The 22850-nt window shown below is 39.0% G+C and overlaps 1 protein-coding gene across 2 annotated transcripts; it reads right to left on the minus strand.

The window, feature by feature from the left end:
* Positions 1-1093: 1093 nt before the first annotated feature.
* Positions 1094-22251, minus strand: ttc13 (tetratricopeptide repeat domain 13). 2 transcript variants are annotated; one of them, XM_041975475.1, is made up of 23 exons: positions 22076-22251; positions 21134-21228; positions 19624-19699; positions 19447-19517; positions 19279-19344; positions 18376-18468; positions 16424-16540; positions 16233-16343; positions 13691-13773; positions 13387-13528; positions 10599-10773; positions 9910-10066; positions 8883-9013; positions 8672-8804; positions 8067-8159; positions 7883-7966; positions 7598-7682; positions 7324-7430; positions 5728-5863; positions 4603-4682; positions 4197-4275; positions 2759-2838; positions 1094-2677 (listed from the first exon to the last, which is right to left on the minus strand). In XM_041975475.1, exons 1-23 carry the CDS (start codon positions 22242-22244, stop codon positions 2563-2565), a joined length of 2478 nt encoding a protein of 825 aa, XP_041831409.1. In that variant the 5' UTR covers positions 22245-22251; the 3' UTR covers positions 1094-2562. The 2 variants fall into 2 exon arrangements, with proteins under 2 accessions (XP_041831409.1, XP_041831408.1); XM_041975474.1 differs by having other exon boundaries at positions 7324-7433.
* Positions 22252-22850: the final 599 nt, after the last annotated feature.

Raw genomic sequence — 22850 nt, forward strand, 5'->3', positions numbered from 1 at the left:
TCAGCAGGACCTGGAAAAACTAGTCCAGCTTTCATCTTTAATCGGCTTGATTATTGTAACAGTGTTTTTACAGGTTCTACCTAAAAAATCAATTAGACACCTGCAGCAGATTCAGAACTCTGCTGCTCGAGACCTCACTAAGACCAAGAGAGTGGACCACATCAGTCCAGCTCTGAGGTCTTTACACTGGCTGCCTGTTTGTCAGAGGATAGACTTTAAAGTTCTGCTGCTGGTCTATAAAGCTCTGAATGGTTTAGGACCAAAATACATCAGTGACCTCTTGACCCAGTATGAACCTGCCAGAACCCTCGGGTCATCTGGCTCCTGTTTCTTATCAGTTCCCAGAGTCAGAACCAGACATGGAGAAGCTGCATTCAGCTTCTGTGCTCCACATGTCTGGAACAAACTCCCAGAAAGCCTCAGATCAGCAGAAACACTCAGTTTATTTAAATCCAGGTTAAAGACTCACCTGTTCTCTGCTGCATTTCACTAGTTTTTATTTAGAAGTCTAAATCTACATCTGGTTCTTTTAAGTCATGTTTTAATATTGTCTTTAACTTTATTTCTTGCATTTTATCTATTTTATTTAGCATCTTCCTTCTGTTTTTTTCATTAATTGCATTTCTTTAATGTTTGTTTTTTTTTTTTTTTTTGCATTTGTATTGCTTTCTGCACCCTGCTGTAATGTTTTATGTAAAGCACTTTGAACTGTCTTGTATATGAAAGTATGAAATGTACTATACCACAGGTGGCCAACGTTGGTCCTCAAGAGCCACCATCCTGCAGGTTTTCCATGCATCCCTGCACCAACACACCTGACTTAAACTAATGAGTCATTGTGCAAATCCTTATAGGTTGTTGGATCCAATTTGAGTCAGGTGTGTTGGTGCAGGGATGCATGGAAAACCTGCAGGATTGTGGCTCTCGAGGACAGACGTTGGCCACTCCTGTGCTATACAAATAAATTTGCCATGCCTTTCCAAGCGTTTCTATTAATAGAAAACAATAATAATAAAATAACTGATAGAAAAGGTGGGGGCCTGTTAAAGTGGGTTTCTATTAATACACCTGGAAAAAAACACACTTGATCCAGTTGAAACTGTCACCCAGTTTATTGACTGTTGAACATTCATACAATGGGAAAAGTCCCTCCTTCCAGTTTAATGCTGAAAGATTCCCGTGCACTCCTCACTGAAGCCCAATGAAACACTTGTTGATAAGATGACTCAGCAAAAAGAAAGAAATGAGTATTATGACAGAAAATGACACAACACAGGAAATGATGTCGGGATTATCTTTGTATTAATTAGCAGAAATTATGTATTTAAATGAGAAAAATCAGGATTAATGGGACTTTTTTCTCATCTTAAAGGCCTCCAAATCATGGGATATTTTCACTGTTTTCATGTGCTTTAACCCACATTTCTGCCTCCATTCCTCATTCCTGCTTATATAAGCAAATGATAAAGACTTTAATGATGTCTATCTCAGATTTATCTGGAGAAATTAAAAAGTTGTGTTAAATCTAAGCAGATTTTCTCAACAAGACTCAGTTTCATGAAAAAAGATGTACTGAAACATCTGGAAAGATGTGATCTGCCCTTCCAAACTATTGCTCTCAGCTTCGACCACAGAAAAGAAACATGAGAGAGCTTGTTTCTAGAATAAATCCTCAAAGACCCAGCGGTCAGAGGCGTTCGAGGACGATCAGGATATTTTACTTGTAACTTTTTATCAGGCAGCTTATAAAACAGAAAATAAAAACCTGCAGAGAATCTAAAAAATTAAAAAGATTAAACAGCGTTCCCTAAAACTTCTCAGCCACCTTTAAAATGAAACGTTTAGAAATTGATTAAAGTTATTTCTTATAGATTTAAAACTAATAAAAACAAGTATTTTTTTTTTTAACATTTTGGAAGCTGGAGGCAGAAATATTTGTTAATGAATTGATTTTACTAAAATCTCAAACAGATGCTCTTTTGTAGTTTCATGCCAGCATATTACTGGTCACAAAAAAAAAAAAAAATCAGGATCAGGGACAAAATGAAATAAGAGACTACTTGAAGTATCCTTAGTGAAATTCAATAACCCAGAAGTTTTTCTTTTTAATCTCCCGTTCCCTGCTGATAGGCTGGACTGTGTGTTAACTTAATTCTATTTAATCTAAGGTGACAGATGAATTCAGACTGTGCAACGAGGCTCATGCTGACAGATGTGGTGAGATGGGTTTTGTGCTTTGGGCATTTTCAGTGTGAGGATGATGCAGAGGAAGAGCGAAGGTGGACTGAATCGCTTCTGCATCCCAAACAACATCCCGTCATTTCCCCTCCAGCATCATCTCCTCTCTGACAGCTAAAAGGGCTGATGGGGGAATGACAGATGAAAGCAGAATGTGGACGTAAAATTAGATCAGTGGTGACTTTTTTAGTTTAAACCAAATAAAAATTGAATTTCTGAGAGAAAAGAGTTGTTTGGGTTGTAGAAGCAGACCCTCCCTTTGTTCTGGCCTGCACAGACTCCGCATTTTAAGACTTTATTCCACAGACTTGTGGAGAGGTTTTGTTAAGACTTCTTTGGACAATGTGAAGACGAGTCTGTGTTGAGGACCTCGATCATCGTTCTGATGGACGGGAAGGTCTCTGCTACAGATGGAAGACTCTGGTACCAATTTGGTAAACTGGAAAAGGAAAAGAAGGGGGCAGATTAGTGTCTGTAAAACAGCAGACTCACAATGAAACCAGATGTTTTGACTTCGCACCTCTTGAAATTCATCCAGCTCTTTGCTGTTTTGCTGAAGCTGTCTGAACTGGGTGCAGTCATGGCCTCAAAGTCCACCAGCTGAAACGATATTACACAAACACAGCAGGTTTGGAGGACGTCACTGAGTTTGGGACATGAGGGCATGAAGTTTTCATCATTTTACTTTGAGAAACTTTTCCCTCAAACATCAGACCTGGTTTGTCTCAGACCATCTTTACATCTGAGGGGCTCTGTCTCTCTGAAATGCTTCTTTTATGTTACTGACTTGCTACTAATTAATCTAATTAGTTGCTCCTCTGGTTGTTTTTGATTTGTAACGGTCTTTTGTTGCCCTTGTTCTCACGTTTTACAGATGTGCTGCTGCCATCAGATTAAAAATGAGCTCATATTTTCCATGAAATGATAAAATGTCTCAGTCTCATACGTTGTTTATGTTCTACTGGAGGACAAAAAAGGTGGACGAAATTTAAAAATCGTTGCATTTTGTTTTTATTTATATTTTACACAGCCTTTCCAACTTTTTTGGAATATGGTTGTAAATCTTATGTAATAAACCGATAAGAAGCCAATGTTTCTGCTGGTTTAGCTTAATTTTGATTTATTACATCTTTACATCTGTCTTTATACTTGGCAGAAATATTTCTAGCCATCATTAAGAGGAAAAATGTGTTTTGGCAGAAGGAACAAGAGAGACTGCCAATGAGCAAAGCTCCAGTTTACATTCTTGTCAGTTCACATGTGAAACTTTTCAGAAAAGGAAAAAGTTTTAACAGTTTCCTGATGATTTCCAGGCCAAGAGAGCAGCTCTGAATCAGATTAACATTTTCATAGTTCCTCATTGACTGAATGAGGAAAAGGAAACACTCATATCAGTCATTTTACGGCCATAAGAGGTTTTTTAAAGTAAAAAAACTTCAACATGTACAATTTTGAGGAACAAAGATGGGCTTTTAGGAGGATTAAAACCGCTGGAGTGGGAATTTCAGACATGAGGACACAGTCCTGATGTCTGTCTGTCACAGCAACAAAAGAAGTGAATCAAGTCTTCACAGCTTTCCTAGATGACAGTAAAGGATAGAGAGCTTTCTAAAGCCTGTGCTCTCGTCACATCTGATGCTTTTGTCAACCTCTGCTGGTTATTTTATCCCTCTAAGTTTTGATGCATCATCTGGGATCAGGAGCTTTGATTAGCTCCTAGTGGTAAAGCTAAGAGCTAGCCATACATCCACCTTCAAACAATGACTGTAAGTGACCATAGAAGAGCTCATCTCATGAGATACTCATAATTTACTAAAACATATACAACAATGACAGTTGATTTTTTTTGTCTCATAGTATGAAAAACAAAAACACCCTGAACCTTTTAAACCTAAATAACCAAAGCCAATGTTCATCAAATTAGCCACAAGGTGTCAAATAACTTCATGTTTATTCACCTTTCCTTTTGGAATTTTACCGATGACCTCCTTCCCGCTGGCCATCAGCGCCCCCATCACCACCGAGTAGGCCACCACACTGAGGAGAAGCAGATCCAGGAGATACAGCTTGTACAGCTACACCATGACAACAATCACACACAGATGCTTCCAACAGCTGCACACCTCTGTAGGTCTGTGAGCTGTCATATGGTGAGTTTCTGATCACAAAAAGCCTCCTGAATGCCTTAAGGTCATTTTTATTGCATATCCATCCATTTATCTGTCTTTTGATTCCAACTTTTCTTTAAAAAATTTGATTTAAATAAAAACACATATTTACACACACCTGAGTGCAAAACTAATTCCCTTCAGTGTCTCTTTATTAACTAAAATTGTGCAAACATGCTGTTTTGGCTGAACTTACCTGGATCCTCTGGAGAGAGGCATGAGGTTGCAGAAGTAATAAACCAGGGAGAGGATCAGGTTGCACACTGCATCTGCATCCTGAAATGAAAACAGATCATCAGAGTCCTCTGCTGACCTGAAGCAAGGCTGTCTGCAGACACGAACTTCATTCTGCTACAGTTTATCTTGGCAGAGTGAAAGCAGAGATATCTGCAGCAGACACAACAGAAAGCAACAAAGAGTTTCAACATGTCCATGTGGTTTCAGGCATCTGTTTCACTCCCTGTAGGCTCTTCTAATAAAAGGCACATTGCTGGGTTATCAGGAAGAATTAAGTAACAAAACAAAGGGAGCAGGGTAAGAGAAACAAGGTCAAGGTCGGCTGCCAGCTCTCAGCGATGAGACAAAAGGCTCTTAGTAGCTTTGAAAATATTCCTCTGAAGTGTTTGTTTCTATAACTAAGCACTTAAAGATCAAAAGAAACAAAAGTGTAAAATCCTGCATCTGAATCTGTGAAACTGATGTTCTCTGGAGAGTTTACTAAGACATCTGGCCAGTCTGCAAACTTAGAGAATGGAAAAATGTGCATGTTTATCTAGAAAAAAGGAGGGACATTCAGAAGGAAAGAATTTAAATGATAAAATGTGGAGATTGTTGGATACAGTTAACAGCACGGCGGGGACTCAGCCTTTAGAGGCGCCTCTACATGCCGTTCATGCTCTCTGTGCATGTTCTGTCCTGCTTCCTCTTTAAACATCTCATTTGCAGCTTTTTTATTTTTCTTTGTGCAGATAAATGAGCCTTTTCTGTTTATCTTTCCACTCCTTCATGTTCTCCCTCCACTCCTGCAGTAGTGACTCAGTTCCCAGCAGAAGACGACGAAAATTAATCATTGGAGTAAAAATAAATAAATAAAAAAAAAAAAAAGGAATTATTTTAGATGATACGGCTTTAGTTTTAGAAATCTTCTCCAAGGTAAATGGATATTTGTGTAATTAAAAGGTAATTAAAGCATTTAAATCTGCTTATATTACCTGAACAATGTCATGTATCATGTCACAAATCCCTTGCTGTATATATTTCTGTTCTGTGTTGTTTACATGAGCTGTATCATTTTAAAAAAGCTTGTGGAGGTCAGTCTCACCCCCAGCTCGGTGGACAGCATTAACGCTTTTCCTTTTGCTGTGAGGTCTTTGTAGATGGACTCGATCTCTGACTGGTACTGCTGTGTCCGCTCTTCTGTCGTCTGCGTTTCCACAGAGAATAACATGTTTCCCACCCTAAAAAAACAAAGAAAGAAAAAAATCTGAACAAATGTTGGTGAATTGTGTCTTCTTTCAGGCCAGTGAGAAAAAAACATCTCAGATCTGTTTCCAGCTGGTGCACCATGCATCCTTGCTGATCTAAAACAGATGGCTCTAAGTATGTTATATTACACCAAGTTCTACATTTTCAGTATCCACTCTAAACTCAGGCTCGAACCCAGCTCCTCCCCGGAGCTCTGCCTGCTTCATTTAGCAGAGTTAAGGTGCCTGTTTTCTTTTGGAGATCAAGAAGTAGTGATAGTGGTCATCTACCATCCACACGGCTCTCCATGTCTCAGTTTGAGGGCTAGATGACCACCACTTCTTGATTCCCACAAGGAACAGGATGTCTTATCCATGCAAAACAGGACTGGGTTAAAGTCTGTGGGTGGCTGTGAGGAGGCACACTAGAGGCGTAAGTAGTCCTTCAATTAGGCCCTGACACATGTATATTCACTGCAACCAGAGCTGAATGAGTCCTTACTTAAAAAGTCTAAATGCATCTACCATTAATTATAAAGGATGTGATTTTTAAGCATCATGGAGGGCTTGAAACTGGGTCTACCAAGCCCAAAGCCATCTCTGCAACCACTGCTCTAACACTCCAGCAGGAATATCGAAAGTGGAACAGATGTGACCAAGAAAACGTACATGACCAGTGCATTTGATGGGTCTGTAATTTTCTGCCTTACAACCACTCTGGTTCGGTTAAAGGCTGCAGTTTGGACGGTTTTTGGTGAAAATATGTTTGCATTCTTCATACAGCTCCATCAGCAGTGTTTGATCCACTGACGAGAAGAACGGCGCTGATTTTGCCTTTAGTCTCACTCATCAACTTTTCATTTATCCGCTCATTTGGGCTTGTTAGACATTCCAGGTACATGCACTAAGCCAGACTACGCAAGTCTGTCTTGAATCAGTCTGGATGAAATAAGAGTGAGCTGTGTTCGTGGAATGACTTTTGACCAGTTTGAGTCTGACTCTTTCCTGTGAGTCTCTCTTTGTTGAGCAACTTTCATGGAATACCCCACCACCCCCCCATGACAATAGCCCACAAATGACCTTTTAAGGTGTTTATTGTTATTTATACACACATAAAGAGGACAGCATATGCAATTAAATACTAGATTTTTATTTTTTTTTATTTCTTTAATTTAAGGATCAAAGTAAAAAAAAAAAAAAAAGGATAGGATTGTTCATATATATTGTTGATGTATCATCACTCCATAAATAAAAAACTGAATGGACTTAAAATCTGGCCCATGTCTAGATTTCAATCTTGGAAATTGATGATAATTATCCCACATTTAACTAAATACTACCAAATTAGCTTATTCAAGCATTAAATACAAAAAAGCTTTGTATCCTCTGGAAACGAACCAGGTGTTGGAAAAATGCTTTAAAACTACACAAACACGTGTAAAACAAAGCGTTACCTGTCTCCAGTGATGGTGATGGTAAAACCATCGTACTCTTTTCCAGGATCCTTCACACTCTGCACCTTGGAGTTGACTGTGAAGCCATCTCTCGTTTTACTGTTGAACTGCTTCAGGAAATAAAACACAAACACAACCAACCACCCTGGAATTTCACTGCTGAACATCCAGACGACATAAACCAACCCGAGAACTGAACGTCGCGCTCCCTCTGTGGTCTCCTTTGAACCTGTTCATACATGATCTCAACATTTCTCTCTTTTTTTCTTCTTACCTTCATTATCGGAAGCAGATCTTCTACTTTATTCACATTTTCAAGAGCTTGGCGGACCTCCAGGAGCCCTCTGGGGTTGTATGCCCTGAAACAGAATATAAAAGTTACATTATTCTGCTTTCTAGGCAGCATCAGTAACACTTTCAGCTCAGCTGTGCAACAAAAGTTGATGCAAACTTCAAATATTTGTGGAAATGAAGATTTCTTCAAGTTTTGTAATGAAAGAGTGTGAAACTGAAAGTTCTGCTGTGCAACAAATCTGAGCAGGTCTTTGGTGTAATTTACCCGTGGTACACCAGTATTCTGTCTTTGATGAAGTCAAGGATGTTGTCAAAATAGGCCAAGTATCTGATGTTGATAATCTGTCCCCTGTGGAAATAAAAGGATAAAACATGGCTGGTGTTGTAATGTTTTATCATGTAAAAATTCAAGTCACCCTGAGGGACTAGTTTCAGGGCTAACTGGTCACCTGATGAGGTTGATGTGGTTGTTGAAGCCTCGACTGAGGCTCCTGGCTGGCATCTGGTCTAACCACAGAACTGGCTGGTCTGGATCTGCGATCCTATGAGCACAGGAAGATCCAGTTTAGTCTGTTAACACTGTAATCCAATCAGCTGCGTAGCAAAGACTGGAATGTGTCCAATTTAGTTAGAAGAAAAGGAAAACCAGGACGAGTGGAGCAAATTTACCGTCATGTAGCAGAAGTTAGCTTTAGGTGACTGCAGTCTACGTTCTGTGGGGAATTTTGCAACTTTTTAGCTGCAAACCACAAAAATGCAGCTGATTATCAGCTTCTGACTTAATGCTGTTGTGCAAGACTGCTGAAACATGAAGAGCTGGTAGTTATATTTCACCATCTCACGTTTTTTTTATGACTAAATCTTTGAGTCATTTCCTGAGGAGATAATTAAGGCAGCTGCTCCTGAGCTGCACTTAATTTATCTTGGAAAGAAAGACACAATCTTCTTATTTTTAATTGTTTTCATGTGCTCGAGCCAAAGTTGCAGCTGGATATTTTGAGAGTAATTCCGCAGTCACTCGACTCTTGTGAGAATTTGAAACCGTGTCCCTCACCTCCTCCATTTGACAGCTATGTCAAACATGTCTCTCCACTGCATTTGCCTGGTCTTCCCATTAACTCGCACTTTAGAGTTGCTCCACGTCCGATGCATGGCCTGCATCACCTCCAGCGTTGCTAACCCCATGGCTACAGAATCACAAACAACGCTGTTTTGACATCTTTCTAACACTTACAGGATGTTTAGGAAACATTTATCAGCAGTACCTCTGTGTATCCTCTTGTTTGGTAAGAAACCAGGGGTGTCGTATTGCATGAGCGCGCCCAGATGATCGGCGGAGCAGATCAGCTTCTGGACTTCGGTGCTGTAGCTGTCAAAGTTCTGCGGCAACACGTCTCTGCAGAACACAAAGACAAAGGAAGGATTAACTTGGGCTTTCATGAAGCGCTCACGCTGTTCAACCACGCTGCTGTCCCTCAACCTTATAAAATCTCTTTTCGAAAACAGGCTTTCATGTGGTGTTAGCTTTCAACCACAAGACATTTGGGGAAACAGTGATGACGGATCTTTGTTTTCAGAGTTTAAGCATTTAAAGAATTCTGAGTGTATCTAAAAAACTGCAAAGCTTACATTTGATACATAATGGGTAGATTAACGACAGAAACAACATCCCAGGAAGCTTATCGGGATAAATAAACATATAAATGAGCTCATAAAACTCCCCAAAAATAGCTTGATCCTGTGTGAAAGGAACATGCTGAAATCTTTTAGTAATATTAATTAGCTGTGTTTGTCACATACATGTGTACAACTAAGACAAAATAAATACCACAACTCAAGCTTAAAGCCGTTTCACGTGACAGTTAAAATAGCAGAAATGTGCAGAAACAGGAACTGATGTGAAAGCTGGCTAAAGGAAATGAGACTTATATTAAAACAGGAAAATAAAATGAGAGTGGACTGAAGGGAAGCAGATAGACTGCGGATAATTAGAGGAAAGTGATACTCAGTGATCTCCACTGGACAAGGTGGAGATGATGCTTTTGTTTGGTGCAGGTCCAATAAAACTAATAAAGATGACTGGTGAAGGTAAAGGGCCGGGAAAGACGGGCGTCATCACCTCTACAGTAAAAGTTCAGAGGGACACAAGGTTTTGACACGTTTGGTGATGCTGAGCTCATTTTTCAGGAGGATGCATCTTGTCAAAAAGCAAAGAGCTTTAATTTTCTTCAGAGGAGACAAAAGAACTCACGACATGGCCAACAAGCAGCAGGAAGAAGCCATCAAACGTACTTGATATGTGGCTGCAGACCAGGCTGTTCCTCATAGTCTTCTATTAGAAACGGCAGGTTCTTGGCCCAGTGGTTCTTAAAGTTCCCCGGTAAGTCCTGGTCCACGTTGTACTCTGCTACTGGGATATCCAGGTGGGAGTGCAAGTAACGAGAGTACTCTGATGGGAAAAACAACGTAAATTTTTTATTTAAAAAGTTGTTTTGGATGCTCACCTCTTAAAAACGTACATTTTGACAATATATTAGTGGTACTTTCTGTTTAATGACACAATAATCCTTCAAAACAAACAAAAGATTATCCAATAATCACAGCCTAAAAATATTAAAATATAATTTGACATGTTATATCCTTCTTTCTAAAGCAATTTCCTCAACTTTTTACCGTAAAAACTTCTCTAATAAAAGCAACAAACGATTAAAAATCCTGCACAGCTTCAAACAGGAAGCACGTTTTCTTAGAGCTCAGTTTCTAAACGAGGATGTTTCCATAGAAACTAAAGTGTAACCTTAAAATACAGATAAAATGAAACTGAAAACCACCTTCATGACACCTTGAGCCTTTATTTAAACAGAAAAAATAATAGATATTTAATCTCATGACTCTGCACAGATAAGACGATGCTCATTATAATCAACCATGAGCTTATCAGTGTTTTAGTATGTGTTCCTGTGTGTACTAAGTTTACCAACCTCTGAGGTATTTCACTTTGAGGTATTCAGAGCTGGCCTTTTGCCCCAGCAGCGGGTCGTTCAGCATGACTTTAGTCTGAGCTTTGATGCCCTCGTAGAACTGCCCCATGGCCACGTGACTCAACCCCTTCATGTACTGACACACCTCGTTGTAGGGCTCCAACTGAAGGCACCTCTGAAGGACAAGAAGTAAAGAGAGGAAAATTAAACTGAAAAAAAATACAACCCTGACTTTTTGGGTCTGTACGTATCTATTGGTTTTAGAGTGGTTTGACAAGCTGGGCACTGGCACATAAAACCACTTTAAAACCAACAGAAACTCTAAATATATTAGATTAAAAAAGACAAAAACCTATAATCACTGCAGAATCCTGAAAAAAAAAATCCTATTATTCTAGTCTTTTTCGAGCACTTTTAATCTCCTGTTATTGTTCTTGTTGTATTATGTCGGCCAAGGGACTAATTAGCACAACATCACTCGCAAAAATGGAAGCAACGGAATAAATAATTAATGCACTGGACCAAAAAAAGAAACATACAATTGCAATATTCAGGCTTTCGGAAAGCATTTGACACCATAAATTATTCTGTACTTCCTAATAAACTGCATCTTTATGGAGTTAGGGGAGTGGCACTGAACTGAGAGACAACAGTTTGTGAAGATGGGAGATTATGAGTGTGGCTGTATGGTGATTGCCTGCAGTGTCCCCCAGGGGTCTTTATTGGGCCCCAAATTGTTTATACATAAATGATAAATTTAAAGTCTCTAAATGACTAAAATTAGAAATATTTGCAGATAATACTAATATTTTTCTTCTGGAAAGGATTATAAGGAGCTATTTATGTGTATAAATAGTGAATGAATGAATCCGTCTCTCATGCGGGAGACCCGAGTTTGAAACCCGCAGGGGACACCTTCCATTTGGGTCCTTAATTCGACTGCCTAACCACCTTCAGATGTCAGTCGCTTTGAAGAAAAGCACCCGCCAAATGACTATAGAATAGCATAGAATAGAATAGAATAGAATCTGTTTTAGGCACCACATCAGATAAATACAAAATAAAAACTCTCCATCATAAATAAAACTGGATTACAAAATCACTTTATATTCTTCATTGTTCATTAATACAACCTTACTTAGTGTACTATATAAAGGTCTGGGGCAACAATTATAAAAATACACTTCACTCAACATTATTATTACAAAAGAGGGAGAAGTCCGTGTACTATGTCACAATCTGAGTTACTGGAACTCCAGGACCGGGGTTATTATCAGACACAAATAGGTTTAAATCTAGCAGGAAGGTTTTACCAAACCTGCTCAGCCAGAGAGGTGGGGGGCAGGGTATCATTCACAAGGGAACATCATATTTAAAAGGCACTTGGTGAGAACCAGGAAAAGTTTTTGTGAGTCTGTCTGTGGGTGAAACTGTGGAACAGGCTGGGGGAAGAACACAGGCAACGCCCACATATCTACATATTTATATCAATTTATAAAGATATGATACTAGAACAGTAAAGAAATGAAGAGGAATTATATAAACAAGTAGTTTTGTTATTATTATCATTGTTATTATCATTACTATAATTATCATTTTATAGTGCATAACTCCATCATTGTGATTAATTATTGTAAAGTTATAAACACAATTAACATAATAATGACCATATTATCAAACTTAAAGCTTTTAATATTATTTTTACTGTTTATTGTTGGTGCAATAATTATTACTATATAACTCCACGACAAAAATGAGATATTGCATATAATGAGCATTGTTATTATTTCTGTTGTTTTATCATAAGATTATATAATGTCTAGTAGCTAATGATTGTGATTATGGTATAATGACTAAAACAGCTGTAAGTTACTGGGGTGGGATTAGAAAAGCTTATGATTCAACCCAGTCCTTTTAAACTTTAGTGTTTTATTCTTTGGTTTTCTTTTTATTGCTGTTTTTGTTTTATTTTGTCAATATGTTCAAAAATAAACTTTTCAATAAAAAAAGGATGGAAATTAGCTTTGCTGTTATATTAAAAGTCATATTAATATGAACCGCCCCTTTTATAAAATAAAATAAATTGAAACTGAATGATTTGAAGATGATTTCTATGTCATATTTGCAGCTTTGAGCAGAAACATTCGCTCTCATTATCCACTCCATTCTCACTGCAAACGCAGTGAATAGAAACAAGTCTCATTTCCTATGAAGCACCCTGTCGTTTGTGCTGTACAAATAAAGCTGCCTTGCCTTACTTTCAGCCAAATTAATCTTGTTTTGAGCGATATATACTTGGCAAGAGCAGAATGTGTGAGATTATTAATCATGTTTTATGAGTAAATTGTAAGCAACGGCTCCTCACGGTGAAACACGACTGGAGTAAAAACTTTAGAAGACGGTTTAAAATAGAAACCAGGAAGTGGTCAAACTCCAGACAGGGGAAATGTAAGCTTCACTTTGGGTGTTTAGTCTGAGTTTTATATATATATATACATATATCATATTTACTGTATGGTAATAATGTGTTTCAGGGGTTACTGAGTTATAAACCCTCAAAAGAGATCTGAACACTGGTGTGGAGGAGAGTGGGTCACTTTATGCCTAAAAACAGGTCAATGTGAATAGTGGTGGAAATTCATGGTAGAAAAAAGCTGCTGACCAAAGCACGTCTCAGACCTTTCATTAGGAATTCAGGAAAGCATAATAACATGAATCTGGAATATTTAAGCTGTATGTTGGTGAAAATAGAGACGTAAGCTGTTTATCTCCCTGTGGATTTCTCTACCTTGAAGTTGCCGATGGCCTCCTGCAGAGAGCCGTGGTGGTACAGCATCATGCCTCTGAGCTGGAGAGACTGGATGTGGTTCTGGTTCAGCATGAGAGCTTTCTGGAAGCTCTCCATCGCCGATTCAAAGTCACCCAACTCCCTGGAAAGATGAGCAACAGTTTAGTAAGCCAAAAAAAAACGTAGGACTCTGGTTCCTGAAGTCTACACAAGATGCTGTCCTTCTAAAACTGAGTTGAGAAGATGAGGCGATGGCGGTGAAGTGAGCTGAGCTGAAAGGAAGCAGACTGCAGAGGGTTTGTACCTGTAGGCCTGTCCAAGGCTCTTATAAGCATCTATAAAGTCAGACTTCAACTTCAACGCCTCTTTAAATGTCTCGATGGCTTCCTGATGAGAAAAACAACAGCATGTTAAAAGAAAAACGAGGCTTGGATGCAACAAGATTTAATAAAGTTATTACAATTACAGCATTTAAATATGCCAGAAAAGCCAAAACCTCATGGTGGCACCATGTTAACATAAAAGAGCAGCTCAAACAAGCAGCCTTGAACCTTGGTCCAAAGTCCCGTAGAGATCCAGCTGATGATTGTGGAGATATTTCCACCTGAAGCTGACAAGCAGACCAAGGCTGTCACTGAACTGCTTGTAATTGAAAAGCTACAATAAATACAAATCTTTCTATAAATCAGGGTTTTAATGAAATGCGTGTGCTTGGTCACAAAAGAGGATTTTCCTGTGTGACAGTCTGTGCTGATGAGAAGCAGTTTCTGAACAGACTCACTGCAGCAGCCTCCATCATCACACACAGATAACACTTTCAACATGTTATCAAGTTTGTTTTTTAAAAAAAGAAGGTAAAAACGCCTGTAAAAAAATAACTTTCTGTTCTGAACTTATTTTATTTACTTCATCTTATCAGGAGTCGGTCGTTGACTTTGACCATAAAAATAATTATATAATTAAGTTGTGCAAGATCTAATCTTAATGGTTCATCATTTACAACAGAAGTGAACACACTTATAATTTCCCCTTTTCTAATAACCTAAAGTCTAAAACAAACCAGAAGATAACGGTAAGAAGTGCTTCACAGACTCCTACAAACATTTTAAACATGGCGGCTTTAAGTCATCTGCAGGAAGCGTTTTCCAGGCTTCTTGAAGGACTTTCCAAATCTCTTCTTAGGATGTTTTTGCCTTTTGTTCCGTTCTCTGTCCGGATGATCCCACACTGCCTCAGTAACACTGAAGTCCAGCTTCTGGAGAGGATCCATCCCTCCATCAGACCCGTTGCCACTGACTTTCAGTCCAGTTCTTGTGTCATGTGTCACACCTCAGTCTTTTCTCCCTGTTTCCCTTCCTTAAGAATGGCTTCTTGACAGCCACGTTTCTATGGAGACCATTTCTGATGAGGCTTCAACCTACAGCAGATGGATCACCTGTAGGTCCAAATACATCTCTCAGGTCCATTTTTTCCTATTTTTTAAAGTCGCACTACATAAATTTCCGACCTTAAAACTATTTCTGAGTAACTTGATGCCACAGCAACTTCACAGCTTCTTCTTCCTTGACACTGTATGATGTCGCAGGCGAGTTTTGCGTTACCCACTGCATCACACTTTGATCGAACACTGTCGCTGATTCAGCAAAGAAACGCAAGAAAATATTATTGGAGGAAGAAGGAAAAGAAAGAGAGAAAGAGACAAAACCAGAGAAGACAATGGCTGGAGAGATCTCACAGCACAGGTAGGATGCAAGATGGACGCCGAATAACGGACGTTGGGGGCGTGTTACTGAGAAAATCTGGAAAAGAACTGCAATGCATCTTTAAGAATGGCTTCTTGACAGCCACGTTTCCATGGAGACCATTTCTAATGAAGCTTCAGCCAACAGTAGATGGACCAACCAGAAGCATCTCTAAGGTCCATTTTTTCCTCATTTTAAAGGACATATTTTCAGAATCTGTTCGTCTGATTTAGTGTTTTAGTCCTGACTCTTCTTTTTCCATCCACTTGTCCAGCTTACTCACATGTTTTAAGCACACCAGCAGATATATGCCACGTTTTAGCTCGCAGCTCTTTGGGCATCGCCATGGTGCTTTTATCTGCCTGTTAAACTGTGTTATGTTTGGTGTTTTATGTACATGTAACTGAAGAAATGGGACCAAATTGTGTAGCTTTCAGGCTGCTGGTAACAAAATACATAAAGATCAAGTTTAAAATAGTATCGTGTATTGACACAACACTGGTTCATCCTTTAAGTTAGAGCCTTTTTATGCTTCCGTGATTAATATGTCTGTGTTTAGAGGGACTAGACTGAAAATGAGTGGAAAAAAAGAACAAAAAACATAGACCTACAAAAAGTCTGGAGGGAAGAAAATAGCAGCACTATACATATATATAAAAAAAGACCCTAAATACAGGATAAAGCAGGTACAAAGTATAGCTGGATTAACTTAATCTTGCATTCAGTTATGTTTAAGGGTTTAATCTTACTCCATCTGCTGACTTTCATTATGCAGCATCAATCTCTTTATCCCAATGCACACTGAATTCCTAACAGACATGAAATAATGCACATTTTCTGCTGTTTTGAGATGTTTTTCATGTAGATTTGTATCCTTTTGCCCCCAAAAGCGGTTATACTTCCACCAGGGAGCTGAGGCTGACTCCTACATTTTATAGTAAACAGAAGCAGCTCATAAAACACTTCTGCTTATCAGGTGTGTGCAGAAAAAAAGCACAAATTAGTTGTTAATCAAGAACAGCAGACTCTTTAGTGAAGTGCTTGTAATAAAAAACATATGCAGGACAACTTTGAGAAAAAGCATTGAGCGAGCAGGCGGCTCACCTTGAGCATGCCTCTGTGGAAAAAGGTGAGGCCTTTATAGAGCATGGCGATTGGCTGGTTCTTCTTTAGCTCTAAAGATCGCTGGAAGTCCTCCATAGCTGCCACGTAATCCTGGATGGAAGGAGAGGCATGGGGTCAGCTCATGGACTTGTACAAGCACAATGCAGATGTGGCACAGCTGATGTTCAAACCTCTGAAATGAAGAGGAGAGTTCCTCTGTGTCTGTAGAGGCGAGCTGAAGGCTGCAGCTGGATGGCTTTGGTCAGGTCACTCAGAGCCTCACTGATACGACCCAGAGGAGACAGGATCTGAAGGCAGAAACACCAGTTTCAAAGGGTGTTTTTTATTCCTAGAGTTTTTCCACCATTGAGAGGAATTACATTTTTAGGTTTAATCTGGAATCATCACACTGGGAAAATCCCGAGTACTGACTCAGCTGATGTTGCACAATGCCATCAGACTTCAGTTTATAAAACTGGAACCGCACTAAATAATGATGCTTTGTCACAACTGAGGTGGTGTGAGGCACAGAAAAAGGAAATGGTTAGCAAAAAACAGGCTCAGAGTGAAACTGGGAGGATGGTTAATGTTTCCCAAGCTGAATGTGTAAACCTTTGAGAAGCCAGAGCCTCGGCAGACAAGTCAACTATTAACTCATGTGCCTACACAATCATCTGTGTCCAGTATAAACATTTTCCTCTGTTACCTCTCTTGTTCAAGTGACTGATTTAACACTGATGCTGATTTTCTTTGAGTTTATTCATGTTTTGACAAATAAAACAAGACAGTTCCTCCACTTCTGTGTCCCTTAGTTTGTCTTCAAATAAATAAAAATGAATAAACACTGTTAAATTTCCTGCCTAGAGCCTTTTTTAAAGGTAAGAAATTCTGAATATTAAACTATTTTAGAATGTACAGACATATTTTTTCCATCATCTTGCAGCATGTGTTTACATGTTCAGTCACTGGGTCAACTGGTCTCTAAGCTGGACTTTAAACCTTGTACAAAAGTAAAGAAATTTGTGTTTGCTTGATTATTTCATCCCTTTAATGATAGCAAGTGGTGCTGTATTATATGTTGTTGTAAAACCTCATTAGTCATCTTTAAACGTAGGTATAACTTGTCAGGATCATTCTTCTGTAGGATGAGCAACACAGCTAAACTTGCGGGTAGTGCCCTGGAAAACATGTGCCTGTGCCCACCATTGTTTTTGGGGACCTACACACATGTTCAGCTGAGTTGCTCATCCCACAAAAACACAATCCTCCCAGGTTTTACCTGCCTGTAAAGGTGACTTATTAGGCTTTTCAACAATGTATAAAACAACACCAACAGCTATTATTAAAGGGGAAAAATAATCAACCAAACACAATATTTCTTACTTTTTACGCTCATTTTATGTAAGATAACACCTTAATAAGTATAAACACTCCTTCATATCCCCATCACTAACTCAGGACATTCAGGATGTTTGTTTATGCACTTTTATTCTGTTACTGTGTTATAATTGTATGTTTTAAATGGCACACATTTTACTTTACAAATTTCCATGAATCTTTAATAAAAATAAAAAATAACCTTTTAGTCTATTTTATTATGAGAAAAGATACGATAATCTTGCAAATTTACTTCTAAATAAGCAGTTATGTTCATGTGGAGGCTGTTCAATAAATAATGGAGGAGGTTATATCATAATTATGGTGACATTCTGCACATTGAAAAGCAAAACATGTATTGTACTTTCAAACAAAAAAAAAAGTCTATGATGAGTCATTATGAGCTTATTTATATTTCTGTCTGCAGCTTTTCTCGCTGGGCCGGTTTAAAAGGTGCCCAGAGGCATTTCAGTGTAATAAAATCCTTCCTGCATCCTTTGTGCCGTTAGCACCGGAAAGCATTGTGGAGATATTTTCTGCACTTTTATTAGACTCCAACTTTATGATCGTATCAGAACTACAGCTTTTAAATAAAAAAATCATTAATTTAAAGTATAAGATGATGATCAACAGGATGAAGGCATGTGGACGTTTAACATGTGGAATGACACAAACAGACTGTAGGATCACAGCACCAGAAAACTGGAACGATAAAAGCATGATTCACTTTGTCCTTTATCGTCTCTCCGTGACGTTCAGGCCTCACCTCTGCTCTCTGTTCGTAGACCTCTGGCCAGTTCGGCTCGAGGGCGATGACTCGGTTGAGCTCGTACAACGCCAAGTCAGCGTTCTTTATGTCCTGACATGGAGACATGAGAAGTGGGGGGTTGTTAGATTTTGTTTACGTAGATATATAAACACACAGAGAGACAACTAAAACCACGACAAAAGTCATGTTCTTATTATAACACACACAGACAACAACCCCCTGAACAGAACCGGTGCATCTTTTCACGTGTTTCTGAGACCAGTTTGGCCCAACGTCGCAGCACAGAGACGACCGGGATGTAATACGGCAGTCTTTCCCAAACTGGGGGTCCCAAGATCATTTCAGGGGATAACCAGATCGTTTTAACCTTTATCAAATATAAATTATTAGAGCTGTCAAAATAAATGAGCTAAGTTATTACTCATGGCATATTAAAAATCCGTATTCGGCATCATTATGATGGGATTTTGGTCGTGTAGGTGTTACAGCAATGAATCGAATCCACCAAAAACCACTTTGTTATTTTACAAGTCTCGGGTGTCCAGAAACAAATATTACGGGTGATATTTTAAAAAGCCGGAGTTGGCCCCATAACATCTAAAACTTGCAGGACTGCATCTTAAAACGCTGTTTTTTTATTCACCAAACAGCTTCTGCACATCCAGCTGAGCCATCTGGATCCCCAACTTGTGACACGTTGAAAGTAAGATATATCTGTAACTCGGCCCGACCTAGTTGGATTACTGCTGCAGAATATTACAAAAAAGCACCAGCGGGGTTAAATTCCCACATGACAATGTTACATTCAGATGCCAACGCTTCCATGGGAAGTAGCGCACAAAGACTCTTTGCATCGTGTTGCATCTACATTTAATACAGTATTTAATAACCATCACTCACCTGCAGACTTTTCTTCCCATAAGCTATCCCTCTTCCATAGATGGCACTAACCAGCTCTGGATCACCCTGCATCAAAGACAAAACACATCAGGAAAATGTTCACAAAGCACAAAGAAATATTCTGTGTACTGGGTTCAGCAGAGTACGGCACATCAGCTGTAGACACACCTGTAGTAAGAGTGAGAAGTGTTTTATGGCTTCATCATAAAGTCCGTTGCCTATCAGGACATAACATATAGCTGCAAAAAGAAGAAAATAGCATCACTGAACGACAGTAAAGGTTTTAAAAAAGGGGGATTTCAGCTTCATTAATAAAGTGACAGATGCAAAAGAAACTTGACTTACCAAGTTCTTCGTTTGTGTTGTGGTTATCTACAGGAAAGGGGATTTTTTTCTGCTCTATAAACAGCTTGGCCTGGTTCTGTTAGACAAATAGACAAGAAAAAAAAAAACCAACACCACAGGACAGATTTAGAAAAGCACATTGAGACGACACTGCAATGCAAAGATAAAAAAAAAAAAACTAAATATTGGTTTCCTGTATGAGGAAATAACTCAAGATGATGATCTCGGTCTTTCTTTACAATTTGTTTTCAAACAGCCACTGTTTCTCGTACTTGTTTAAAGCGGTCTTCGGTTACATACTGGTCTCTGGGACTTTAATGCCAGGCGACTGATTCTCCTTAAATGTAGAAAGAGCCATTTCCACCAACCTTTAAGCTGTGGACCTTTTACACTATTTGGTACCAGAGAAAATTCCCTTCTCTACGAGCAGCTTTACAAGGCTTTCATGCTACTTGGAATCCCTTCTTAAGTTATGTAGAGAAACTGGAAGTCACTACTGTCGATAAATTTCATGACTCACCCTGTATTGCACATAATCTAGATTTGATTATCCTTTTGATTTATTTATTTTTGTTCCTTTTGACCCATACCAGCAGAATTAATTTATTCTAATTCATTCAACTGTTTTGTTTTATTTTTTCTAAATAATTGTAATTGATATGTATTACTGAGTGGTGCAGTAACATTGGGGGTGGGGTTTATGTTTTGCATACTACTTTGTATTTCTTGTCAATAAAAAGACTTAATGCAAAGTGGTCTGAGGCAGCAGGTCTTCAGACTTTCTGAAGGTCTTTACAAGTTTTTCTTTGCACATCGGCTTCAGCTGATTCTCGTCAGAAATGATCTCAATGAAAGATGGCTGTTAAGAAGCCATTCTTAAGGAAAGGAAACAGGAAGAAAAAGCCCTCAACATCCAAAAAAAGGGATTTGGTAAGTTCTTAAGAACCCTGGAAGAACTATTACTGAAGATTTCCCCAAAACTGTATTTCCTTTTATGTTTTCATGAGTCAGTATATCATTATTTATGCACCTACTTCCTATTTTTCTAACAACATAATGAAAGAAAGGAGGGTAGCTCGACACTTGCACAGTTCAAAGTCTTGTTACTGATGACCTCCAGTGGTTCTCACCCAGCAGCAGGGATGTAGTCCTGCATTCCTGGGTGTGGCAGTCAAACTATAATCACTACTGGGTGTAGTAACAAGAGCAAATAAACCACACCCAACCAAACCCAGCAATCTGAGAGGTAACTGGCTTCAAACTGGAATTTTGCTTTTTGTCCTCAATTCTGAGTCCTAAATGTAGTTTAGATTTAGCTTTTAAAATTGCAATATGAAACCAGTAGCTTAAGCTTAAACACAGTGTGGTGTTCTCTCAGCCCTTCAGATAAAACATTAATAAGAAACAACGAAAGAAGAAGAGTTCATCTTTGTGTCTTAGTGGTTCATACTTTAAAAAAGGAAACAATTAGGGGTGTGGTGTCTATATGTCTTAAAATCTATGATCTCACCAGTATCTTCTCTGCATTAAGTGAGAAAACTGACTCGCAGGGCGGGTTGCTCCCCTCCTCACAGTCTGGGTCCTCCAGCTGTAAAATGGAAGACTCTGGAAAGACAAAGCGTTTATCAGGTGAAGCAGAACAGTAAAAAGTTATGTGGATGTCAGGCTGTAAGTCTCAGCCTAACACGGCAGAAGTTTTTCAGGTTAAAAAAAATGGCTGAGATGTCAAGCTGGCCTGACCCGACACACAATGGATTCCAAACAAACAAGTAAGGTGGCTGTCCTTATTGAAGCAACACTCTATTGCAAGTAACAATGGATCTTATGACAGCTTTATAAATGCACCAACAATCTGGAGATATAAAACACCAATCCTTCTTTTTGGATCATGAGATTAGCAGAACCTAACACCATACTCCATTAAAATCTTGTGTCAGGGTGCATGTTGATAACTTAAGTTGTACACATAAATCTGCATGTTGTAGCTTTAAAAAAACCTCTGTGGATGATTTTCTCCCCGATATGCCATATTTTTCTTCAAATTCTCTATACCTGAAGATAAAGGAGCGAGGAATACAACAGTACAGGAGGCCGGTGAAACGGAAAAATTCATCAGTAATGTTTGGCTTCAATACGATTCTGCTCATGACAAAGGAGTTTGGTGTAAACCTCCTAGGATAAGATAATTTTTTTTTGTGGAGGGATATGTTAATTACTTCGGGTTTACCTATTGTTATGTACAATTTAATAAATATCCACTCCTGCATTCCCATCCCCTGTCACTGACTTCTTGTTTCAGCCCATTTCGTGGAGACATAGCCGACTTTGGTGACCTCATCTGGGCTGTCACTGCTTGTTGATATTAGCTTAACGTTAGCAGTTGGGCTAGCCGGGTTCCATAGTGACAGTTTTACCAAGGTGGACGTGTCAAAGTAACAAGAACAGACTTTACCGCAGTCCGCAGCGTAATCTTCCCACTCGGACAGCGAGCTGCAACCCTGTTTGTGGAGCTCATTGTTGAACAAAGTGAGAGTGGAAAAGTACTCGGTGGAAATTATTGTCCGACACAGGTAGAGTACTGAGAGCGCCAAGACAGCAACAGCCCGGCTGGCAGGGGCCATGTTTTGCTACATGTGTGACGCCAGAGAGAGCGGAAGTTGCTGCAGTTCCACCAAGCCGGACGAACACGCCCCCCTCACGAGCAAATCTGCGGGAAGCTAGCCATTGACGCTAGAAGTGATATATTAAACTACATTTCCCGACAAGCTCCGCGCCTCTCACACCGCATCCTGCAGTATGAAATCACACGTCATGTTCTTACTGTCAAAATAAAACTTAACTATTGCTGTTTTGAGTTGATTTGTGTGAATAAAGAGCATTTTAAAACAGTTATCAGAAATTTGAATAATGTGATTTTTTTCAATTGGATCACCATGAATTGGCTTGTAAGTTGCTTTTAGGTGATTGTTGTGAGTTGTCACAATAAAAAAAAAAAAAAAAAAAAAAAAAAAAAAACTGAAATGAAGTGAAGTGAAGTGAATTTAATTGAATTTCACATTTAACAAAGAGGGTCAAGAGGATGTAAGCCAATTGCTTACATTCTGGCAGACGACATGGGGGTGGGAAGTGTTCTGGATAGCAGACACTGAACTGGAAATGCATCACTGGGACAGGGTAATTTCTTAAGGAAACTAAGGTCCTTCAGTGTGTATGATGCACATGTTTTA

This window comes from Melanotaenia boesemani, chromosome 22, assembly GCF_017639745.1.
Source record: "Melanotaenia boesemani isolate fMelBoe1 chromosome 22, fMelBoe1.pri, whole genome shotgun sequence".
NCBI lineage: Eukaryota > Metazoa > Chordata > Actinopteri > Atheriniformes > Melanotaeniidae > Melanotaenia > Melanotaenia boesemani.